Here is a 21189-nt window from a genome sequence, read left to right as displayed (position 1 = left end):
ATTGCATTTGAGCTTTTTCTTGTGTATTTGTCTTCGTTGAATAAGTGAATGGGTGTCGTATTAGTTGGCGTTCGACAAAAATATAAACCTTCCCATAAAGGCAAACTTGCCACTTCGTCATCTGTGATACTCCAAGAACGGTCCTTTAATCGCATAGAGCGCCTACCATCAACAAAGTAAGAGTGTGGGTCCAGAATTATCATTCATGCCTTCAAAAAGGCCTAGCATTTGTCTAGGTCTTATGGTGAACATTATCAGATTCGGCTATTATAAGAGATGAAACAGCAAATATCAATAACGATTCTCCCGGAATAAACAATACCAATAGAGAATAATAGAAAAACTAAAAAATAAAGCAACAAGCCCATCAACAAAGAGCAATTCTTGCGCAAGTGAAACACGAGAAGGAAGAACTGAATAGTATAGTATGCATTCAACATTTATAGAGGTAATGACAGGCAACCCATAAGGGAAGGTATTACACAAAAGAAGAACGAGCAAATTACGCATTTCAGCTAGAATATTCCCAGCTATCCGTCGGCGTCGGTTGGTTAAGATCACGGTTGCAGAAGGAAATCACAGATCAACACCAAATTTGGTTCCAATGGTTCAACCGTTTAGCCGGAAATGAAGCATTGCTTCCTCCGTTGTCCAGGATTAAAGGGGTAACCGTATTTTTCCTATTGCATCTTCGTAATGAAGGTAAAATAAGCTTTCCAACGATGTGTTGCAAGACCTATGTTACCATTTAAAAAAACAAAATGGCGGCCGTGTCAAAAACCATACGGAACAAAAATTTTCTTTTCATGCTAGAATATGCACAAACACATCTTATTTAAGTCCTAAAACTTTCAAACCGATATCTTCGACCGTTTTCACACCAGCGCTTTGGTTCCATCTTTTCCAGTATTTCACAACAATGACTCTTGTTAGGTAATACGATTTGGAGAAGACACCATATAAACCAAACGGTACAGGTCTCGGGGATTACCATGGAAAGATGAGAGCAGAGACAAGCATCAAAGGAGGAAAGAAAGCAGAAGAATACTGGAGGTGGAGGAAGAATCAGACATAAGGACAAGTAGCCAAGGGGAAGAGGAAAAGGGGACAGAAAGTAACGCAGGGAGAGGACAACAATAAAAAGTGCCTAACATGACGGAAAACAGGGAAGGGAACGAAATCAAAGGATAGGAACATCGGAAACCAATGAACGCCCGGAGAAGAAGCTATCATTAGAAAGCAGATTTCCCTCTAAGGCAGATATACCAGTGGCGAAGCTGTGGCCGTGCCCGTTCGGGTCGGATAACGCTCAGTTAGCCGCCCCCACAACCCCCCCAATCCACAAAATCCACCACATTGTTTGGCGTATGTCGCGGCCCAGCGCAATGGTTACCAAAGTAGTGGTGAAACGCCCCTCATAGTTCCTACCATACCAGGGACGCATCCCCACGACAGTTGACTAAATCCTGGGAGAGGCGGCGACGCCAGGCATATGTCAAGGTTTCAAGTTTCAAATGTTTGCCATTTGTTCATCATATAGTGATTGTAAATACTGTTGTGTAAACTACATCAAGTGGACGTTTTGTTTGGTTTCGGCATCTGCAGTAGATGTTAGATGGGATGGAATTGAACGCAATGCCGATCATGTCATTTGATTTCGAAGTCGATTTTGTTTTGTATCAGAATTGTTAGTTGTAAATTTTGTTTAAATAACTGCTTTATTTTATATTACTTACTTTGTTGTAGTAAGGTAAGGAACATCTGGGAATTATTTGCGTAATAGTTGTAAAATTTTATCTCATGTTGTTTTCATAGTTTCGGTCATAGATACGAAGTTTTCATATCGCTGCGTACGCTAATTAAACTCCACGATAGCACGTGTGAACGTCAAAGTTTACTACAGCTGCAGTTTTATCTTTCGAAGATACACATTATTTTGTAAATGAAGGAGGAATGACGTAAATGGAAAGGGAAATGGTTTTAAATATGCTTGAGGGTGACACTTTTTGTTGGTCAAACGCTTGTTTGGTAATGGTTTTTTTTGTAGAAGATGTGAATTGAGTTTTTTGGGCGTTAAACGTAGCTGTATTTGAGCGTCTTTGTTTGCAAAACAGTCCCCCAATCAAAGGGCCAATATACTACAATACTACAATTGTACTTATAACGAAATTCTAGTGCAATCGAAGAAGTGAAGCTCCAAAGTATCAATTTTGTGTCTGCTTGTTTGACAGTCGCAGTTACGACCGGAGATTTTGTATTATTAACACTTTAAGGTAATAAGTGTTGCTTAAGTGTTACTGTCTATCGATCGCGTGTTTGCGTGGTATGTTTAAACTGGCCCTAAGTGCCTCTAACATGTGATACACCAACATAAAATGCATGTTCGTAGTTTTACTAGTACGCTGAGTAATGGCGATTAGCATACAATCGGTTTCGTTGTGTTTTTGGTGTTTAATGACAATGGAATAGATGTGTATTTCCAATTTTGAATTCGATTTCTGTGAATTAACGTGTCCTCCATTTTAGGTTCCTCTTACTCATTTACTCATTTGTAATTTTCTTCCAGCAGAGTTATTAAGAAAAGGCGAATAGTTTTGTTAATAAATAAATAAGTAATCCAACAAGATAATCCATGGGTCGATTTAGAGAAGCTGTCGCTGCAGTGTGTCGCCCAACAGCGAGGTTCGGATGAATACCCTTGAAATAAAAAAATCCCACCCCCAAAAATAAAATACAACGCTCGTTGCGTTTTTGAGTAAATACCATTTCCGATTTTGAAACGTTCCGCTTCAGTATCTTTAGGAGGGCTAAGGAATGAATGCATGTGGATTTTTTTAAGGCTAGTAGACCTGCATAGTTATAAAATAGAACGGAATTCCTGGCAAACATGAATTTAACAATTTCAATAGCAATGCAATAATAGAGTGCCTTAAGTTATTCAGGTTAATACTCCCTACCGGATAAATTAAATTAAGTAAATAAATCCATATCAGACGACGTATCAGAAATCTACACAGCAATCTGAAGAAGTCAAGAATTTACTTAGAAATGTCGCGAGCATTTTATTTACTGATTAAAATAATATGTAATGGTAAGATGCACAAGGATCTCGCATTGTCCTGCAATCGAATTACTTACTAACTGTCTACAGCAGTCGTACTACGAACAGTGGGGAAAGTTGGACACGGCCCATTATCGTGCTCAGGTCATAACTTTACCATTGCATCGACCAATTACACTCTTACGTTACCGCATGCAAATCCTAACTTACTTTGAATATCATAAATTACGCTCATTACCTACCATATTTATTATGTTTCAACATTAATATATACCCTGCTTACTATCATAAAATACTTTCTTTTCATAGGGATTACCCGTGGTGTACTTATTTGTCGCTGGGAGCGTGTAAGTTATAATTCCTTGTTACTGCGCGAACTGGCAAATTCTTTATTATTAAACTATCATGTTTTCCGCACACCATATCTGTAATTTACCTTTCCTTTTGCAATTTATTCTTCCTATACAGTTACACACGGTTACTTATTGGCTTCCGGGTAGCACTATACTTACTTCTTCATAAAATTTGACATGAGTTTATTGAGACCTCTAGTTACTAGCATATTCACTCCAAACAATGTGCAAACCTGAAAGACTGTCGGTACTGAAGATTTATTATTCTTACACGGAATGGGAAATTAAATTTTATTCGGTAAAGTGGAAAACACTTGTTTAAGATCTATAGTACAGATATCACAAATTATGCAGCCAAATTGTTAAAATATTCATTAAGAAGTTGTTTTCAATTTGTTAGTACAAGTTTAAAAATAAAAAAGGACAGTCTCGTGGCGATAGATTGTGGGATACATGACATGTCCTAAACATTAACAAGTATTCTGCACAAAAAATGAATTTTGTTTAATTAATTAATTCCCGTCTTTCTTTTAGTGTTTATGACCGTTCCAGCGCTGTTCACTGATGTTAGGGTTGTTTTCGTAAATTTATTTCATTAATAAATAATGTGCGATAACGGTCCCTACCGTTCGTATCGTAAAGTTTTGAATGTTTACATTTGTGATATGAATACATTAAATGGTAAATCATTTTTGTATACAGTTTACAGCAATGAATTGCTATTGCACTTAATCAGAAGGAAATTTCTGTTTGTTATGGGAATTGTATAAAAAGATCTTTGGTCTTCCTCTACCTCTTTGTTTCTTCACTCAACTATAGCTACGGGATAAAGTATAAACCATCCTCACTTATTGCAATGCGCACCGGAAATGCTGAACTTTATACATTACCGCTAATTAGGTAAGAACTACATACAGTGCCAAGTGGCCAGGCTGACGACTCCTAAATTGTGAGGAAGCGTGTGCGGGTGCGAGTCGAAATGAATAACTTATGAAATGACAATAAGTAGTTACTCGCCTCAATGCACCACGCCACCACAACTCGCTTATAAATATATAAAATATTCGTCCGTCTGTGCGTACGATCATTCTCGAACGTAAATTGACTATTGAATTTGTGGTCAAACTCTTCAAAGCTCATCACAGTACAAGAATCAATACAAAAGTCGATTGTATCAGTTAATTCTTTCTACGGCTGCTTTGAGAATGAACAAAATAAATACGTTTTAAAGGCTTCTGAATAAGTTTCTCATACTATATACAAACACTTACATGATACCATGTAGGTATAGGTAAATTAATCCATAATTTTTGCTATTTTATAAACAAATTATGCCATAGATTTCTTTCAAATGATAAGTTCAAAGCAAAAATTTGCGGCATATTCGGGTGAAAAAGGGTTTTAGTTTGTTAGAGCCACTTAAACTTAGCTCAGTCGTATGTAAAACGAATCAACCCCTGTGACTTTGAATTGAAGTTGTGGACAAAAATCTCCCACTTCTTCTACCTGGCGACTTCTTGCCATTTCTTAGATTCAGTTTAACGGCGATAAGCAGGTTTGTTTTGAATGGGTGAGTTTTGAACAGAGATAGCAGTGAGCCATCCAACTTTGTTAGTTCGCTTTTTCATAGCGGAGCGACAAGAAATAGATAAGAATGAGGGTTTGCGATTGGTAGAAAAGTGACGCTGGTCGCGAACTTTACGTTTGTTCCGGTTTAAGCTCGCACGACAAGATAGAGGAAAGGGAAGTGACAGCAACGAGCACTAGAGTGTACAGATCTTTCGTTCGCAATTTTTTAATCCCGGAATAAACGAAGTGGGAAAAAAGTCAGCGAATCCAACTTCAAGAATGGTAGTGTTATCGATTTCTAGAAAGGCCGCGGAAATCATTAATATGGAAGTATTGAAAATTGAAATAAAGTGACGCATTATAAAATACAGCTATCAGCGCGCATACAAGTCCAATTGCCTTGGTGAAATAGACATTACCAAAAGGAATATCAAGGCGGCTAGATCCTGAACGCAAAGTTTTATTTGAAAAATAATTTACCGGACCTTTGGGTGACCTCACTAAAAAGTTGCATGTCATAAACTTCTTCGTCAAATACACAAACGGGTAAACCATTGTTGAGAATTACCGCATAAATTTAAACAATTATTACATACAGAGGTGTCCAGTGAATAAATCATAGTTAAAATCATTCGAAAGCGAAAAATTAACCATTTTCGGTTGAATTCGTTTGGTCTTTTAAGTGCTCTAATACTAATCCGCATGACGGAAGCCAGTTTGAAGGCAGTCGAGATAAATAAAAAAAGTACGTTGTCCCATTACTTCTATACACCAAAACGTAACCGTACGAGAAAGATTCATGATCCAAGATCAAAAGCGCCCCCTTTTCAAGGAAGGGTTGTGTCGTTTGTACCCTTGGCAAACCACTGACTCTAGAAAACACTTTAATTAAGGTAACGTAATCTTTTTGATTTGTATAAAAAATTCCTTTTAAGGAATTGCATTAAGCTTTTTATTGGTAATACTAATTTTGGTTGTCTTCCTTCTTTTGGAAACTGTATATTCATTTTAAGTGAGATTATTCCTTTAAATGAGTTCCGTTTCTTTGGTTAGCTATAAGGTGTATAGTAAGTTGCAATTTTTCTTGTTAATGAATCTTAAATAGGGGTAAGTTAGAAGCAAACGTGGCCACGATATAGAGCTTACATTTCCCGTTCTTGTAGACAATACAACAAATTGTTTAAACAGGCCAGCGTTTAAGAGAAAGTAGGATTGAATCGAATTTGTTTTACCAATATATTCAATGATTTCATTTTAAATTTGTATTTATTGATTGCAGTCACACCAAAGCGTCAAGTTTTACTTTTCACATTTAGAGAAAAAGGCCAAATAAAGGTTGTTTGGGAACTAGCCGACAGTTAAATAACTTGTGTTAGAACATTTTTCAATTTTATTTAGTACGAACGATGGTTTAATTCTTTGTATCGGTGCTAAAGTTCACGCTTTGCACCTTTCTGCACTTAATCCCATCCCTTCTTTTATCTTGCCTACGGGTTGTAGTTTTCACCGCAGTGAAGATTCTGCTTTCGCATTGCTTACATGCAAATTCTCTTGGTACGCCATTACTTTTCTGACTTCGTGTCTACCGTAAGGGATTTATTGTTTTGTCTTTATTATATTGTCTTTGGAGTGATTTCTCTTTCTCCTGATATCTGTGGTATGCTCCATGGAGTCGATTTTACGGATCTGTATTTGCATATGAACAATTCGAGGTATGTTACATTATTACGCAGCATTTTTCTTATTGCGTATGTTTTATAAAGTTTTACCTTCGCTCTAGTTTTAACTTCTCCCGCCATTTGTTTACAATTTTCTTTTAAGTTCTTATCGTTCTTCCTTTTGGATTACCTTTGACGTTAATCTACCTGGATATCACGCAGTATGTGGATGATATGGCATTTTTACTTTGACCTGCCATTTTAACAAGATTGAGAGTGACGAACGTCCGCTGTGGATGAGTTTCTACATTACCGGCAGATTCCTCGCCATTTTAGTGAAACGAAACATGGGATTCTATCTACTTCAAGTTTATACCTGCAGATTTCGATATAGTTCCTATAACTACAAGTTTAACGAAATCTCCCTTTAAATCGCGCCGTTATACCTGATACTACACTACATACTTTGTTTTTGTCTCCGTTATTCTTTGATTACTATGAAAAGTCATTTCTGTTAGTTTGATTGCATTGTATTCTTCAGATTAGCTGCGGTATTTGAGATATTACCTACCTTTGCTTGTGAATTAGTTTTTAAAATTACGGAGAAATGATCCGAGACAAATTTCAACGATTTTTTAGCTACGTTATTTGTTTTACTTCGAAGAATTTGCTCATACTAGTTTATTTACAAGTTATTTGTGCATCGTAAAGTACTTTTCTTGAATTTAAAGCGTTTATACCCCGATGATTGTAAGGGTAATCCGTGGTCGACCAAAATTTTGCTTTTGATAGTGTAAATTCATTTGAATGATTGATTCTTTTTGGGTAATGAGTAATTAATTACAGTTTTATTATGCGATTGCCTCCCTGTCAGACGTTAGCATTGCTTACGCAATATTTTATGCAGCGCCATTCACTACTCTTTTTATTTATTTGGTGTGTTATTGTCCGTTACAGATTTGCAGAACGCACCCTTGTGAATTCAGATGCCCGCTACGACCACAATTTTTTTTATTTCGTCGACTCCCTGGTATAACGTTTGATTACATACTGGTTTTCGATACAATCGAATTGTAATTATTACATTTGCTTGATATTCACTTAACGAATATTAGTTAGATATATTTGAGCTATAAAAGAATAGTGGAAGGCAATTATTGATCATTTTTATTTCTGTTTAAGAAGTTACAATTTTTGCTTCAGCATTAAAAAAGAGATAGAAGATTGAATTTTGAAATGGATTCCACCCATAAAGTTCTAAAATTCTTGGTAAGTCTTAGAAACAGTTCTGACAATTAAGTCATAAAAACCTCCATTTGAAAGTTTAGAGTGTTAGGTTAAATGTAGAACTGTAAGTGTAAGTTTTTGAAGAGCCATTTGACAGTTCGTACCGAACTTTAAAAAAAACCTTAGAGGTAGGCTCATTATGGTATTTTTTCTCCTAAAAACCATTTTACAAACTCTTAAAAAGTGATTTGTTTCACTGTTTTAGTGTTACCATTTCAACAGGTTTTCTTTTCGTAAGTTGATCAATCCATATTACCATAGTATAGTGTCATATTATGATATTACTGTTCAACTTCACCTGGTTGCCCAGTATCGCCCATGTAAAAGAGGTACGCAATGTTGAAATGTTACGCAGAATTTAAAAATAAATTATTCCATTATTTCTCACTGAAAATTACTTCAAAAGTCCACCATAGCTTTTAAAATAAAAATGAATTATTTATTTTCACAATCACTTTTTAAAATTTAACCACTTAACAAGAAACTCAAAATGTACTGTGTTCATAACCGCACTTGACAACATTTTTAAAAACAATCACACCTTAAATCTAAAGTATTAATCCCTAACTTTCCCCAACACTGTCTAATTAAATCTAGCTAAAACGACTTGGACCTGGAGCCAGGGGTGAAAATATCCCTCCGCAGACTTCAGTATTATACCTCTGCTTGATGAAATAGGATACAAGGTGATTATATTATATTCCTATTGCCAAAGTGGAAAAGCTCTCCCAATGCACAGTTGTTGATGTTAACTGCTTAACGTTTGTTATAAGCGAAATGTGTAATAATTTCATTTATACTGAAATTAATTTAAAACCTAAAATTAAAAGTGCTCATGTAGTTGCCATAACGTCCGTTAATTTGCAAATATCTCGTTTGAGCTGACTAGTTCTTTGCATAAAGGCAGGTCAATTGAAAATAAAATCACTCCGTTCTATCTACAAATGACGCAAATAAAAATGAAGACCACATAAACTGAAGAGTGAATCGCGAATTAAATTTACGTGTTTCATTTCATAGCTACGTTTAAGCGTAATAGATACGCGTAAGTAGCTAATACCGACGAACACATGTCAGCCTGTCAAATTGTCACTTCTACCGTAAACCGGATCTATCGTCAACTTATCTTCTGGTACTGCTGTCCACGCTGAGCTTAACGTTGATACTTAACTGGCACTTGAATGCCCTTAACTTACAGTCCTGTTTATCTGATAAATGCCCAGACTTCTGCAACATATTTAACTACGACAATACTAAACCGTACCGAGATCGAAAAGGAAGCTCATATATTTAAGTAAAGAAGTATTATTAAAGCTCGCTGACGGCAAAACTGCACTGCTTTATAATTAAATTTATGCAAGTTAAGTAGCTCGAGCAAAACGTACTTATTTATGGGACTGATGGTCAAAAATTTCTTTTTTAATCAATTTAATGCCAGTTAATGTCGAAAGTTTGTTGGGAGTGTATTTAAATAATTTATTTAAATGTTTTATAAATGCATAGTTAATTTTAACGATCACTGGCATTATTCATTATGGAATACATTAAAATACACTTAATACAGTCTGTATATGCGGGAATAGAAGTAACTAATAAATTGTAGCTAATTTAACCGATACCTTCAGCAAGGTGAAGTATTATTGATTTCTGCTTACACATAAACAAGTAAATGTGTAGCATTGATTAAACTAAACTATTTGAGTGTGACATAAATATGCTTTTCATACATCGGTTGTATTGTAATCAGTGAAAAAACGATACTAACAGAAACTTTTATATTGGCAAACTTTAGCTCTAAACAATCACAAACTTTTCAAATGCACGTTACTCACAAGCTCACTCCATTGTAAAAGCAAGTTAAACTTTTAATTTACACGCACCAAACAGAAAAAGTGAGTTTTTACTTTAATTTCTCTACCCAACAAGGGAATAGGATAAAAGTTTACCGGATCTCATCGTCCATTATCCATGAAATTGTTCCAGTAGCATTAAAATTTTGCATACCCCCAAGGTAAATTTGATGCAATAAAAATAAATGCTTGCGATACTTGAACGATCATCTTAATAGCAACTAGCAGTACTTTCAATTCTACCAATACACACTTGTATAGTAGCCGTTAATTTAAATAATTATGACAGTATTGAAAGCAGTGCCCTACCTGAGCGCTCTAAACTAAATTCCACCTGCTTGAAGTGCCGGTATTCGTAAAATTTTATTACCCAGTTATATTACTATAAAGACAATTTGACAGAAATTTGTAATTTTAAGGATTGTTCCTGTACCTTCAAATTTCATTTTCAAGGAATTACTGGTGCATTGGTTGATATAATTAAAGTTTTTGCTTGTGATATTTTTCTTATGGACTATTAAGTTTTGCCATAGAGATAGTACCTAAGGATAAATATAGTGGCGCCTACTCTTTTAGCCTAAGAGCTAACGAACCTTTCGACCAACCCGTTTACAACAGATCTAGAAATTTTTTTAATGGTTTTTTATTATAAGTTAATTAAGAAAATACCGTTCTGGCAGCCATCCCTTAAATGGCAATAATTCGATTGCTGATTGTGATTGAAATCAATTTTCATGCGTTTATTGTGTCGCATAGTCACCATCGACACGGGCATGGAATTATTGCCATAAGAAATACATTGCAAACTTCATAACATTTAAGGGATGATGTGGCAACCGCGAGATGCCTGTCAGAACGGCACTTTCTTAATTTACTAACAATAAAGCATCGTTTAAAAATGTTCTAGCTTTGTGGGGGAGAGAATGCCGGTCACAAAACTCATGATGCCGGTCTTGTAAACCGGCATTAAGTGTGTGTGAACGGCATTCTCTACATGGCGAGCGTAATAGGTTGGTACTATTCTTCACCGTGAACAAGGCGGGATTTAGCATGGGGCCCTGTGGGCCCTGGTCCATAGCGGCAAATTTTTAGGGGCGGCAAAGAAATATATTTGGGAAATAATTCTACGACGTACTATCATCAAAAAATAACATACTTAACCTCTTATAGTATATTAAGTATGGAGAACGGTAAGGGATTTTTACCGTTCGAAGACAATTGTTTGGAGGAGGAGCGGAGCGACGACTCCAATTATTGTCTGAGAACGGTAACCCTTAACGTTCGACGTGCTTATAACATTTTTTGCGCGATCGAAATTAAAATTATTCAACCAATATAAATATGCACTAAGAAATTAACGAGCAGAATAAATCGAAATGATCGAAGTGGTATGGTGTACATCACTAGGTAACCAGTTTATTTGTCAAAATTGAAATTAATAATTTCATAAAATTGTGCATGTGTCTGATGTAGTTTGCTAGCTTTGCACTTCCTTTATGACTTTATGAGCCAGGTATTTGCCGGTGGCCGAATGGTATGTCGAAGATTAAATTAAAGATTAAATGTAATGTAAGACTGTTAACATTGAACTGATTGTTTTTAAAAAGGCGTCGGTAAGTATTTTTGTTGTTCTGTTTTCAGATCGGTAAGTAATTTTGGCGTCGTCGTAATCATAGCAACTGGTAAATTCCACTTACTGTCATGGAAACACACATGGTAAATAGTCAGAAATGACCGATCGCGCAAAAAAAATTTAAAGTTGGAGTGTTACGCACACTCTAACCCACTTAAAAGTAATACTCAACTATAGAGTAACATAAACTCACATTTCGAGAAAACTATGTGAATTTTGTATTAAGATTGTGGGAAATTTATGGTTTCGCCCGCAAATTTTTTGTTGAAAACTCTTTAAGGTGCCATCTAGCCATTTTTATCAATTTCATGCTCGTTCCTGGGGGAAGAGGAGCTTAATAACCTCACGTAACCGTTAGATTCTCTGAAACACGATTCAGTGGTTACATTAATTACATGTTTGTGTATTGGATTTCATTGTTTAAACTGTAAAATCAACTTGAAATTTCGAAATTGATGTCTTTTATTATAAAATGTGAATAAAATCTATTTGGACCATAGTAGATTAAATTTTGAATGAAACGCGTGTAACGTTATAACCACGAGGCGTAGTGTGATTGGCATATTTGTGCATTCTCGACCTGAGGTAGCAGTGAGATAAATTTTTTTATTAAACTTTCATAAAAGTGACGAAGACGAGAGAAGCGATGATGACTCGGCGTTATCAAAATTTATACCGATAGCCGTTACAAATACCTATAAAACTGTTTATGAAAAAAAAACGCGTTCTACTTAAAAAATTCCGGATGAGACACTGCGGTAGTTTATCACCAAAATTTCTTGGCAGTTACTCGTTCTTTGACACGAAGATCGTAACGTTTAAGTGTTACATGTTTCTAATTTATAGCCTCCGTTAATGTGAATAAATGAATGGTGTTAGTTATGGCCAACACAGCTAATTGCAAACGCATTTATTAAATTAAGCATGAATCTCAATTCAGAAGCATGTAAGCCAACATACCGTTAAGTAAGATCTTATTTCTCAGCTGCGATTGATACTGAAGGGAAAATTCTGAAAAAATTATTAGTGCATTATTTACGTTAGTTACATGTATTACATATAATTACTGCTATTTTACCGAGGGTTAATATTAGTACCGGCTGTTGCGTAATAAATTCACAACTACATTAAAATTTTATGCTGACCACTAAATAATTGTAAATATCTGTTGAAGTATTATTTGATCATAAGATTATAAAGCAATCATTAGTTCACCCAACTATACCTGTTTTTGGTTTAACAGGTCCTACCTTTTAATTTTTTATACGAGAAGCATTATTTCTATTAGTACTTCTACCCCTTTAAGTGATTGGAACTCGCAAGTAGGTAGTAAAAATTATGTTCATATAAATGTTTTTATTTCTATCTTTTTCTACCCGTATGCTCAACATATTTAAATTGTAGTGATGTCTTTTATATTTCATATCTTCATAGAATTAAATTAAACCCGAGGAAAATAAATTTAAATGGGGTGGCGAATAAAAATACTCACAGTAAAAGAAAACAGAAAAGTTTCGAAGAAAGCGTTAAGAATGAATTTCGAAAAATTACAAGACGAAAGAACTTTATACGAAATTGGCATCGGTGATCTCACAGAAAAATTGAACAACTCTAGACAGTAAAAATTTTATTATTTTATTATTACAGAGATAATAAATAAATTGTTACCACGAAAGCGTTGAGTTCCAAGGTGCAATACGTTTCATTGCGTTATATTTATAGTGGTAAGGTACGTTACAAAACCAGTTTATTAATAAAATTTCTGCACCTAATGTGTTTATACAAGGTGTTAATAACATTATAAATAAAACGGCAACGGGTAAAAAGGTTAAAGACAATTAATTTGTACTTTTCTTGACTGTTAAAACCATAAGTTAATAGGGTAATTTTGACCATTTCAATACTGTGGAACATTGGTAACAATTCCAGTAAATAAACGAATTTAGAACTAATAAAATGTGAGGAACCGGGAGCAAAGGTTTGTTCTGGATTTAAATTCGTCCACCATCTTTTTATATTATATCAAAATAGGAATCGCCAGTTTTTGGGGATTTTGTATAAGGAATTTACACTTAAGTATTTCTAACATTCAGGTTGATTTACGGAAATTTATCCTGTGAACCATTTTTATGTATTGTTTTATGAACGATAAGTGAACCCACACCAAAGATTGTTAAAGTTCTTCTCATTAATTGTGAAGTGATTTTTAAGTTCATTGATACCATTTTTTTATGTGGGTTAAATTTTATGTAGCATTCCGAGCCGTGTAAATTTCTTTTTGAATAGAATTTTGTACCGGGTGTTGGAGTAATTACAAATAGTAAAAGGAATTTAGACAATGGCCCATATGAATAAAATTCATTTGCAAAATTCAAATTAAATACTCGCCCCTTCACACTGGGATGTTCAGCAGCGCTGTAAATTCTCCCAGTGTGAGGGAGCAGTTACGAGTATTTACTTTGAATTTTACAAGTATAAGCATATGCTTACTTTTATTAATATGGGCCATTTAATTGGATTTGAACATGATCACGAAACAGGCTTGAAATGGTTACATGAAGTAAATCAATATTTTAAATCACAAAAATGTAATGAAAATGAGTTGAAACGATATTCATTTTGACAATATCTAAACTCTTCAATTTATATGAATACTTATTTGAGAGCAGTCAAATCAGAGCATCAGGTTTTAACTTTCATATTATAAGTGGAGATAAAGACGAAATCTTCCGCAAGGTAACAGTAATTGATAATTTATTTATTACTGAGCTAGCCATGGTATTAATTATTTTTCATAATTCCAAATAATGTATTTCTAATATACGAATGTAATGATATTTTTTGCCCAACATTCAACATTCAAGTAGCATCTTTTTTAATACATAATATAACTTCATTTCATTCCGCCAATCAAATAAACAGAAACTAAAAATTGCATGCTTTCCCAAAGATTCAACAAAAACTAGAATGCTGCGCAACGAGCTAACGAGCGGATCTGATTCAGCTCGGCCGTGGTTCTAATTCATTTCGTTTATGTCGCGATAATCTGGCGCTTATAGCTTTCATACGCATTTAACGGCCCAGAGGCGTACTCGGAAACCACTCGCCCAAAAATTAGAACAAAATTTCGAAAAAACCTACTCTATATTTTGCAATACCAACTCCAAAAAACCACTCCATGAAAATTCGACTCCCTTGGGAGAAACCACCTTAAAACTGTTTCAACTGCTGAAATCAAATTAAATTCTCGCCCACATTAAAAGTATAAAAATTAAATAAAATGCGCTAGCGGGCTCCCGTTACATACCAGAAATCACTTCAATAGATTTTTCCATGCTTGTTCAACGTGATGACGTACAACTAAGAAGAAGACGCCCAAAAAACAACGTTGGTTCAAATCGCTTTGGATAGCGTTAGCTAAAAAAAAAGCAACCAACCAGAAGTGTATATAGGTGCGGAGCAAGTGCAGAGCGCCAGGTGATTCGAGATCTTGCTCGTAGAGGATGAGCTCAAGCGCTTCATGCGTGAAGATCGCATGTATTTTGTAGCCGGATAGAATCGTTGTAAGCGGCTGTCCTTCATTTTAAGGCCAATTTAAAGGTTAAGTTATGAAAATTGCAAGTGTGTGTACCAAAATATAAGTAATAATATCCATACAGGGAAAATAAATTAATCCGTATTTTCAATAAATACCTATAAATAGAATCTTAACAGTGATACGGAATTGAACAAAGCGTGTATCGCGAATAAATTGCACGAATTTTTTAACTAAATGCACTGGGCTTCACGATAAATCGAAAACTTTCCATTTATTAATGGTCGTTCAACAATGCAGCGTATTGTTTAAACTTTGCTACGGTTTGTTCGTTTGTGTTTTTGTTTTTTTAAAGCTTGGGATTTGTGTTTGAATAAGACCGAAACCGAAAATCTGGATATTTGGCTAATTCTGCAGGATTGGTATGTCTTTGGTTCCTTCTCAGAATGGGTAAACAGAAATAATGAATACAGTTCAGGATCTCCCCATAGAATATTCTACGGGAAGATCCTAAAGTTTATTCAAATTTCTGCATCCCCAACAACACTACGTGAATTCTATTTAGAAGCGGTGAGTGGTGCAGAACATCGAACCCGGTCAGCAGGTATCGATGACACACAGCTGAAAGTCGATCCCGAAAGATTATGAACGTTGAAGAATTCAAGGCTATAAGATACTGACTTAATCTTTATTATTTCCGTTTTGTGCCAATTATCGGTGAATTAAACTAAACAGTTTCGTGTGTATTAAAGAATTATTTAGAATCACTCGTTACCTTGTTTTCTAAGATATACTTGATTATCTTGCGAGCAAGAAGATTTTGAGTTGTGAGGATTGGGTTTTTGTCCTAAATGTATTTAGTTCTTTTTTAATGGCATACATTCATAATTCCTTACAAATGGAAGTAACAAGGACGCCAATATTGAAGTTGGTACTCGAGTGTATAAATTTCTAAATATTCTGCTAATAACTTAATTGGAATGAGTATTTTTCCAAATTTTGGTTCTAGTTTTTAATTAATGAAATTATCAGTGAATGGAAGATATTTTTGTAGTAAATTCAGATTTTTCAGTAATTGTCATTTAAATTATTAGCATAATAATCAAAACACTGCGTCTCCACTTTAACCGGTCACGCATACATATTAGCTAACACAAAATATCTCATTATTCAGGGCTGCTGAGGAATATATTCACAATTAGAAGTCTATAAGACTTTATAATTACATACCGATACACAAATATGTTCCGAGGGTGGGTTGGTAGAGGCCAAGATGCCCTAGAAGCTATTCCTCCCAAAGAATACAAATTAGTCGTCCGAACTGGCAAGGCACTTTATCTAGAAGAACATGTAGGTAATATGCGGTTGGTCTCTGCCACAGGGGAACTTTGCACCTTTTTTTCACACAAGAGAAAATCAACTTTTATGTCTAAGCAGAGAGAATCGTTTTATAGAAGTGAAAGGTTGATTACTATGTTAGCTGGAAAAGAACATAAAGCAAGACTAATCTTAACTTTACGAGCTTCTCTAATTTACTCCCCGGCTGCTCATACAATTTAGCTGAAGTGTGTCAAAGCAAGGCGCATTCCGGAGGAGACCTTAAATTCGAAACGAACGTTTACAACCTTTTGAATTTTTAATCTCATGGTAATCATACTAAAGGTGGGGATTATCATAAAATATAGAATTTTATAGATTCATTAAACGCTAAACGAAAGTTTACAAAGATGCACTTGAATAAGTAGACGTCTAGTAATTATACATTGTAGATGCATTGCGTACCTAAAAGATTTAATGCAATTTATTCTTCGTGTTCGTGCACAAATGACGAATCTAACGTGACCAATTACATACGATTACGTCATGTTAATTTATAAATTACTGTTCAGGATGTATTTATTTTGTGGGATGTCTTATTATTTATTTATTACTTCAGATAAAAATGTTAAAGCAAGCCCATAACAAGCGCTATAGCAATTTCGAATCGAGAAAATTGAAAATCTAGATTGTTCAGCGAGCAAAAGCCTAAATAATGTCCAAATAAATTATCTAAAATGAGACATTAGGGCCAGTACTTTCGCTTTGTGTTAAACGACCGATTAGTTAATCGCTTTGTTAAACTAACCAATATCAATAATCATGATTAAGCGGTTTCGGTACTTTACACCGTAGTTTAAATCTTGTTTAGATAACCAACGATTATGTTCGGTTGGTAACAATGTTTTAACAAAAGTAGTTCAAACGTATCGTTTATTTCTTTGTTTATTTCCTAACATAACCTCTTCAACATACGATTGATTTGTTAAAATGGCAAAAAAACGCGATAGAGGTTGCAATTTTACAATCACCGAAGTAGATTTATTAATGAAATGTGCTCTGCAAGAGTCTAAAATAATAGAAAATAAATTAACCGATGGAGGAAGCTTAAGAGAAAAACAGAGTGCATGGGCGAGAGTTGGAAAGTTATTTGACAGTGCGAATTCTGAAACGAAGCGTGATGTTAACGCGTTGAAGATGAAATATGAAAATATAAAAAGAAATCTCAAAAAGAAAATAGCGCTTTCAAAACAGAATTACAGGGGCACTGGAGGTGGCCCACCCATTGACGTGAAGTTATTGTGGTATGAAGAGCAATTGTACTCAATTTTACAATTAAGTATAGAAGGTCTTACCTCAACAGGTGATTCGGACACAATAGTTGTAAACGAGACAAAATTAATCGACATAAATGGTAGGTGGTTATTGTGACTAGAATTTGTGTATTTATTTTATTTTGTTTAGGTGTAGGAGAGCTTCCTGAAGAAAATACTGAGATTGTATTTTCAGATGTTTACATGGAAAATGAATCGTCATTGACACAAGCAATGGTTATCGTGCCTGCTGGCTTGACCTCTAGTGGCATACAACCAGAGGTACAACCTGTAACTGACGATCCAACTAATACAAGACCAGTACATGTTGAAAATACTACTACACCACAGGTGTGTATAAATGGGTACTACCTACATAAAATAGTACTAATAAACTTATTTGTAATTTTTAGCCCACAAAGTCCTGGAACTTGAAACGTAAAAGAACTGTTACCTCTGATGAAAAACAGAACAGCCTCAAGGGTTTTCAGGATTTGGCTTTCCAAAAAACAGAATTAGCTAAAATTCAAGAGGAATGTTACAAAATAGAAAAGAACATTAAGCTTGATGCAGCACTTAAGCAGCAAAATAAAACAAAGCAAGAGAAAGAGCTAGCAGATATTGAGATGAACATTAAACAAGAGCAATTACAGGCCATAATTGAGGAGAGAACAAGAAAAAAAGAATTGCATGCCTTAGCTGTGGAAGAACAACAGTTAAAAATCGATATATTAAAATGTGAATTGAATTCCAAGCTAAAAGATTTAAAAAGTGTAACATAGAAGGCTCACTTTATTTTTATTTAAACTGTATACTTACAGATATTCTTACATTTATATTTAAGTAGTAAACTAGACTTAATTTAGAAATCTATATGTTTCTTTTAATTATAATAATAAAAAAATATTCAAAGTTGTTGAAAATAATTAACATATCTTTGTTGCACAAAGTTTATGTTTCGATCTCCTGCAACTAGTTGAGGTGGTTCCATATCTTCTAGTAAATTATTTACATCGACAGGAGGAGGTACAATTTCATCTTTATGTAGAATAGCTATGTTATGCAATACAGCAGTAGCAACAATTATCTCTTGTGCAAAATGAACTTTGCATCGTAATCCCAAACTCAAAACAGGAAATCGCCTTTTATATATCCCAAATGTTCTCTCAACTACTGTTCGACTGGATATATGCGCTCCATTATACCTTTCTTCGGCTGGTGTTTGTGGATTTCCTATTGGTGTCATTAAATAATTAAGCAAGGGATAGCCACTATCGCCTAATAAAACAGATTCTCCAAATTCACCTGCTTCGAATCGTCTTTTGATAAGCGAGTTTGCAAATATGTGGCTATCGTGACAAGATCCCGGCCATCGTGCCACTATATCCATGATAACATACCTGCTATCAGATATTGCCTGCACATTTAATGAAAAGAAGCCCTTTCGGTTCCGGAAAACTTCTGCATTGTTCCCACCTAAAAATAAAACTTGTATATAATCACAGAAATTATTCATGTCGTAAAATATAATGTTTTGTTAAGAAGTGAATGTATTCTTACCCGGAGATTGAATTTTCACATGTGTGCAGTCAATTGCTCCAATAACTCCAGGAAATTGTGCTACATGAAAAAAACGTTCTTGTACTCTTCTTTTTTCTTCTTCATTTTCAGGAAATTTTATGTAATTGCCTCGAATAGTAAGTAAAGCTTGTGTTACTCTTTTTATTATTCTTCCTGCAGTTGTTTTGTGTATACCTATAAAATCTCCTAGCGTTATATAAAAGCTTCCACAAGCATAAAATCTTAACGTAATTAAAAGCTGATTCAAAGGGTCAATTTCATGGTACCTAAGGGAAAAAGTGTTATTTTGAATGCATTCTAGTATTTGATAATACACACTGTAGCAGGTGTTCATGTTGAAACACATGTCCTATTGCTGGTAAAATAACATTTCTAACAATATTTTTACTGAACCGAAACCGATCATAGAACTCCTTGTCAGTACACTCAGCAAAATGGTCTTTTCTCTCTTTCACGGTATAAGACCTCAAACCATCAATAAAATTAATGATTTCTTCATCATTATCATCAAACAATTCGTCAAGTTCAAACAAATCCATTATGTTTTATTGTTTGTTGTAAATTGAAAGCAGAGATAGTAATAATGAAGTAAGGTTATAACACACATGGTTAGCTACATAACCATGATTTTTTCAAACGGTTAGTTTAACAGCAGTTCCGCCCACTTTTAACCCTGTTTAAATCTTAATCGCGCCTCAAAGTACCCAAACGTGTGGTTTATAGTTAACCAATTGCTAAATTAAACTAACCGCCGTTGAAAGTACCGGCCCTAGGTCAGTTTAGCTGGTTAAAGTTTTTAACGTGCATCATGTTTTACACACCGATGCTTGAACAACGCGCCGCGTGGGCGACCGACTACTAAAACACCTGTGGATTCGAATTTACACTACGTATCTGTGGTAATTTCGGGAGTCAGTAGACCAAGAGATTAATGATCTCATATAAGACCGCCTATTTTTAGTCTATTTATACATACCTGTTTCATGAACATTCACGTTCTCTATGACGATTTGTTTTTGTGTAACCTAATGTTCTGATTCTGATTCATTCTGAGACCTCTGCAAATTAAACCTTCCTCTATAATTAATAGACTATTGACAAAGCACTATGCATAACTTTCAATTGGTCATCAAGTGTCAACACATTTAAATTACTTTTTAAGATTTACTTTACTCATAGCTCTTATATACCTACACGATAATGAAGTAAGTACATTGTATAGTATAGCTAGAAAGTAATATTTTTTATCAGAATGATTTTATTCACAAAACTATCTTTGAAAGTTGACATTAGTAAAACAATATGCGATGTTGCTATCCTACACACTTTATCCTATGTAAGAATTGGTATTTTACTAAAGGAAGTTGCTAATTACATGGAGATACTTTGATCAGAGTTCCATTACTAAAACGTAAGCTATACAAACGGTAATAAGGGAAGAAGGGAACGAAGGAAAGAAGTGAAAGTGGCGGAAATAACTTCAGTAAAATAATAATAAATATCAAACAAAGGAAAAGAAACGAAAAAGACGGTTATAAGGGGTTGCAGGGTGGCACGGTAGCATTCAGCCCGACCGATCGAGGTTAAAGATCATGCAAATAAACATATCTGCTTAACCGAGATCTATTTTGCATTTTGTTGCAGTTGATTTGTTATGCTAGGTTTTTTGCCCATAAAAGGTTTTCCTGGAATCGCCTTGTTATGTGCGTAATATTTTTATTTATTATTGTCTTGTCTTCGTATTGGGTGGATACTATAAGCTATTCGCGCGGATGGGTCACTGAACGGTTTAATCATCGGGAGCTATCCGAGATCGCATCATATCCGAAGAGGGGTTTTACACGATTTCGCATGGCAGTTTGGTTCCATTGTAACATTGGAAACGCTGCTACCTTCTTTTTCCAGTCCAACACCTCTTGTTTGGGTATTTGGATGAGTGGTGCCCATAGATACATTTTTTTGCAGCGTCGTAAGGTACTTTACATGACGTAGGCCATTTTTCTTTTCAAGTTTAAAAATGGATCTTATATAA

General features: G+C 34.8%; 3 protein-coding genes across 4 annotated transcripts in view; 1 reads left to right on the top strand and 2 right to left on the bottom strand.

Moving 5' to 3' along the window:
- Positions 1-21189, bottom strand: part of LOC116173749 (protein Wnt-7b) — a 145961-nt gene that overhangs the window by 31429 nt on the left and 93343 nt on the right. The window lies entirely within an intron of this gene.
- Positions 17070-18376, top strand: LOC116173771. The gene is made up of 3 exons (XM_031491459.1): positions 17070-17677; positions 17728-17927; positions 17990-18376. Exons 1-3 carry the CDS (start codon positions 17254-17256, stop codon positions 18356-18358), a joined length of 993 nt encoding a protein of 330 aa, XP_031347319.1. The 5' UTR covers positions 17070-17253; the 3' UTR covers positions 18359-18376.
- LOC116173764 (putative nuclease HARBI1) lies at positions 18351-19928 on the bottom strand. Its single transcript, XM_031491447.1, has 3 exons — positions 19476-19928; positions 19137-19423; positions 18351-19052 (listed from the first exon to the last, which is right to left on the bottom strand). Exons 1-3 carry the CDS (start codon positions 19694-19696, stop codon positions 18484-18486), a joined length of 1077 nt encoding a protein of 358 aa, XP_031347307.1. The 5' UTR covers positions 19697-19928; the 3' UTR covers positions 18351-18483.

This window comes from Photinus pyralis, unplaced genomic scaffold, assembly GCF_008802855.1.
Source record: "Photinus pyralis isolate 1611_PpyrPB1 unplaced genomic scaffold, Ppyr1.3 Ppyr1.4_LG1, whole genome shotgun sequence".
In the NCBI taxonomy this organism is placed as follows: Eukaryota; Metazoa; Arthropoda; class Insecta; order Coleoptera; family Lampyridae; genus Photinus; species Photinus pyralis.
Note: the sequence above shows the minus strand (reverse complement) of the source record. Positions and strands in the feature narration are given on the sequence as shown.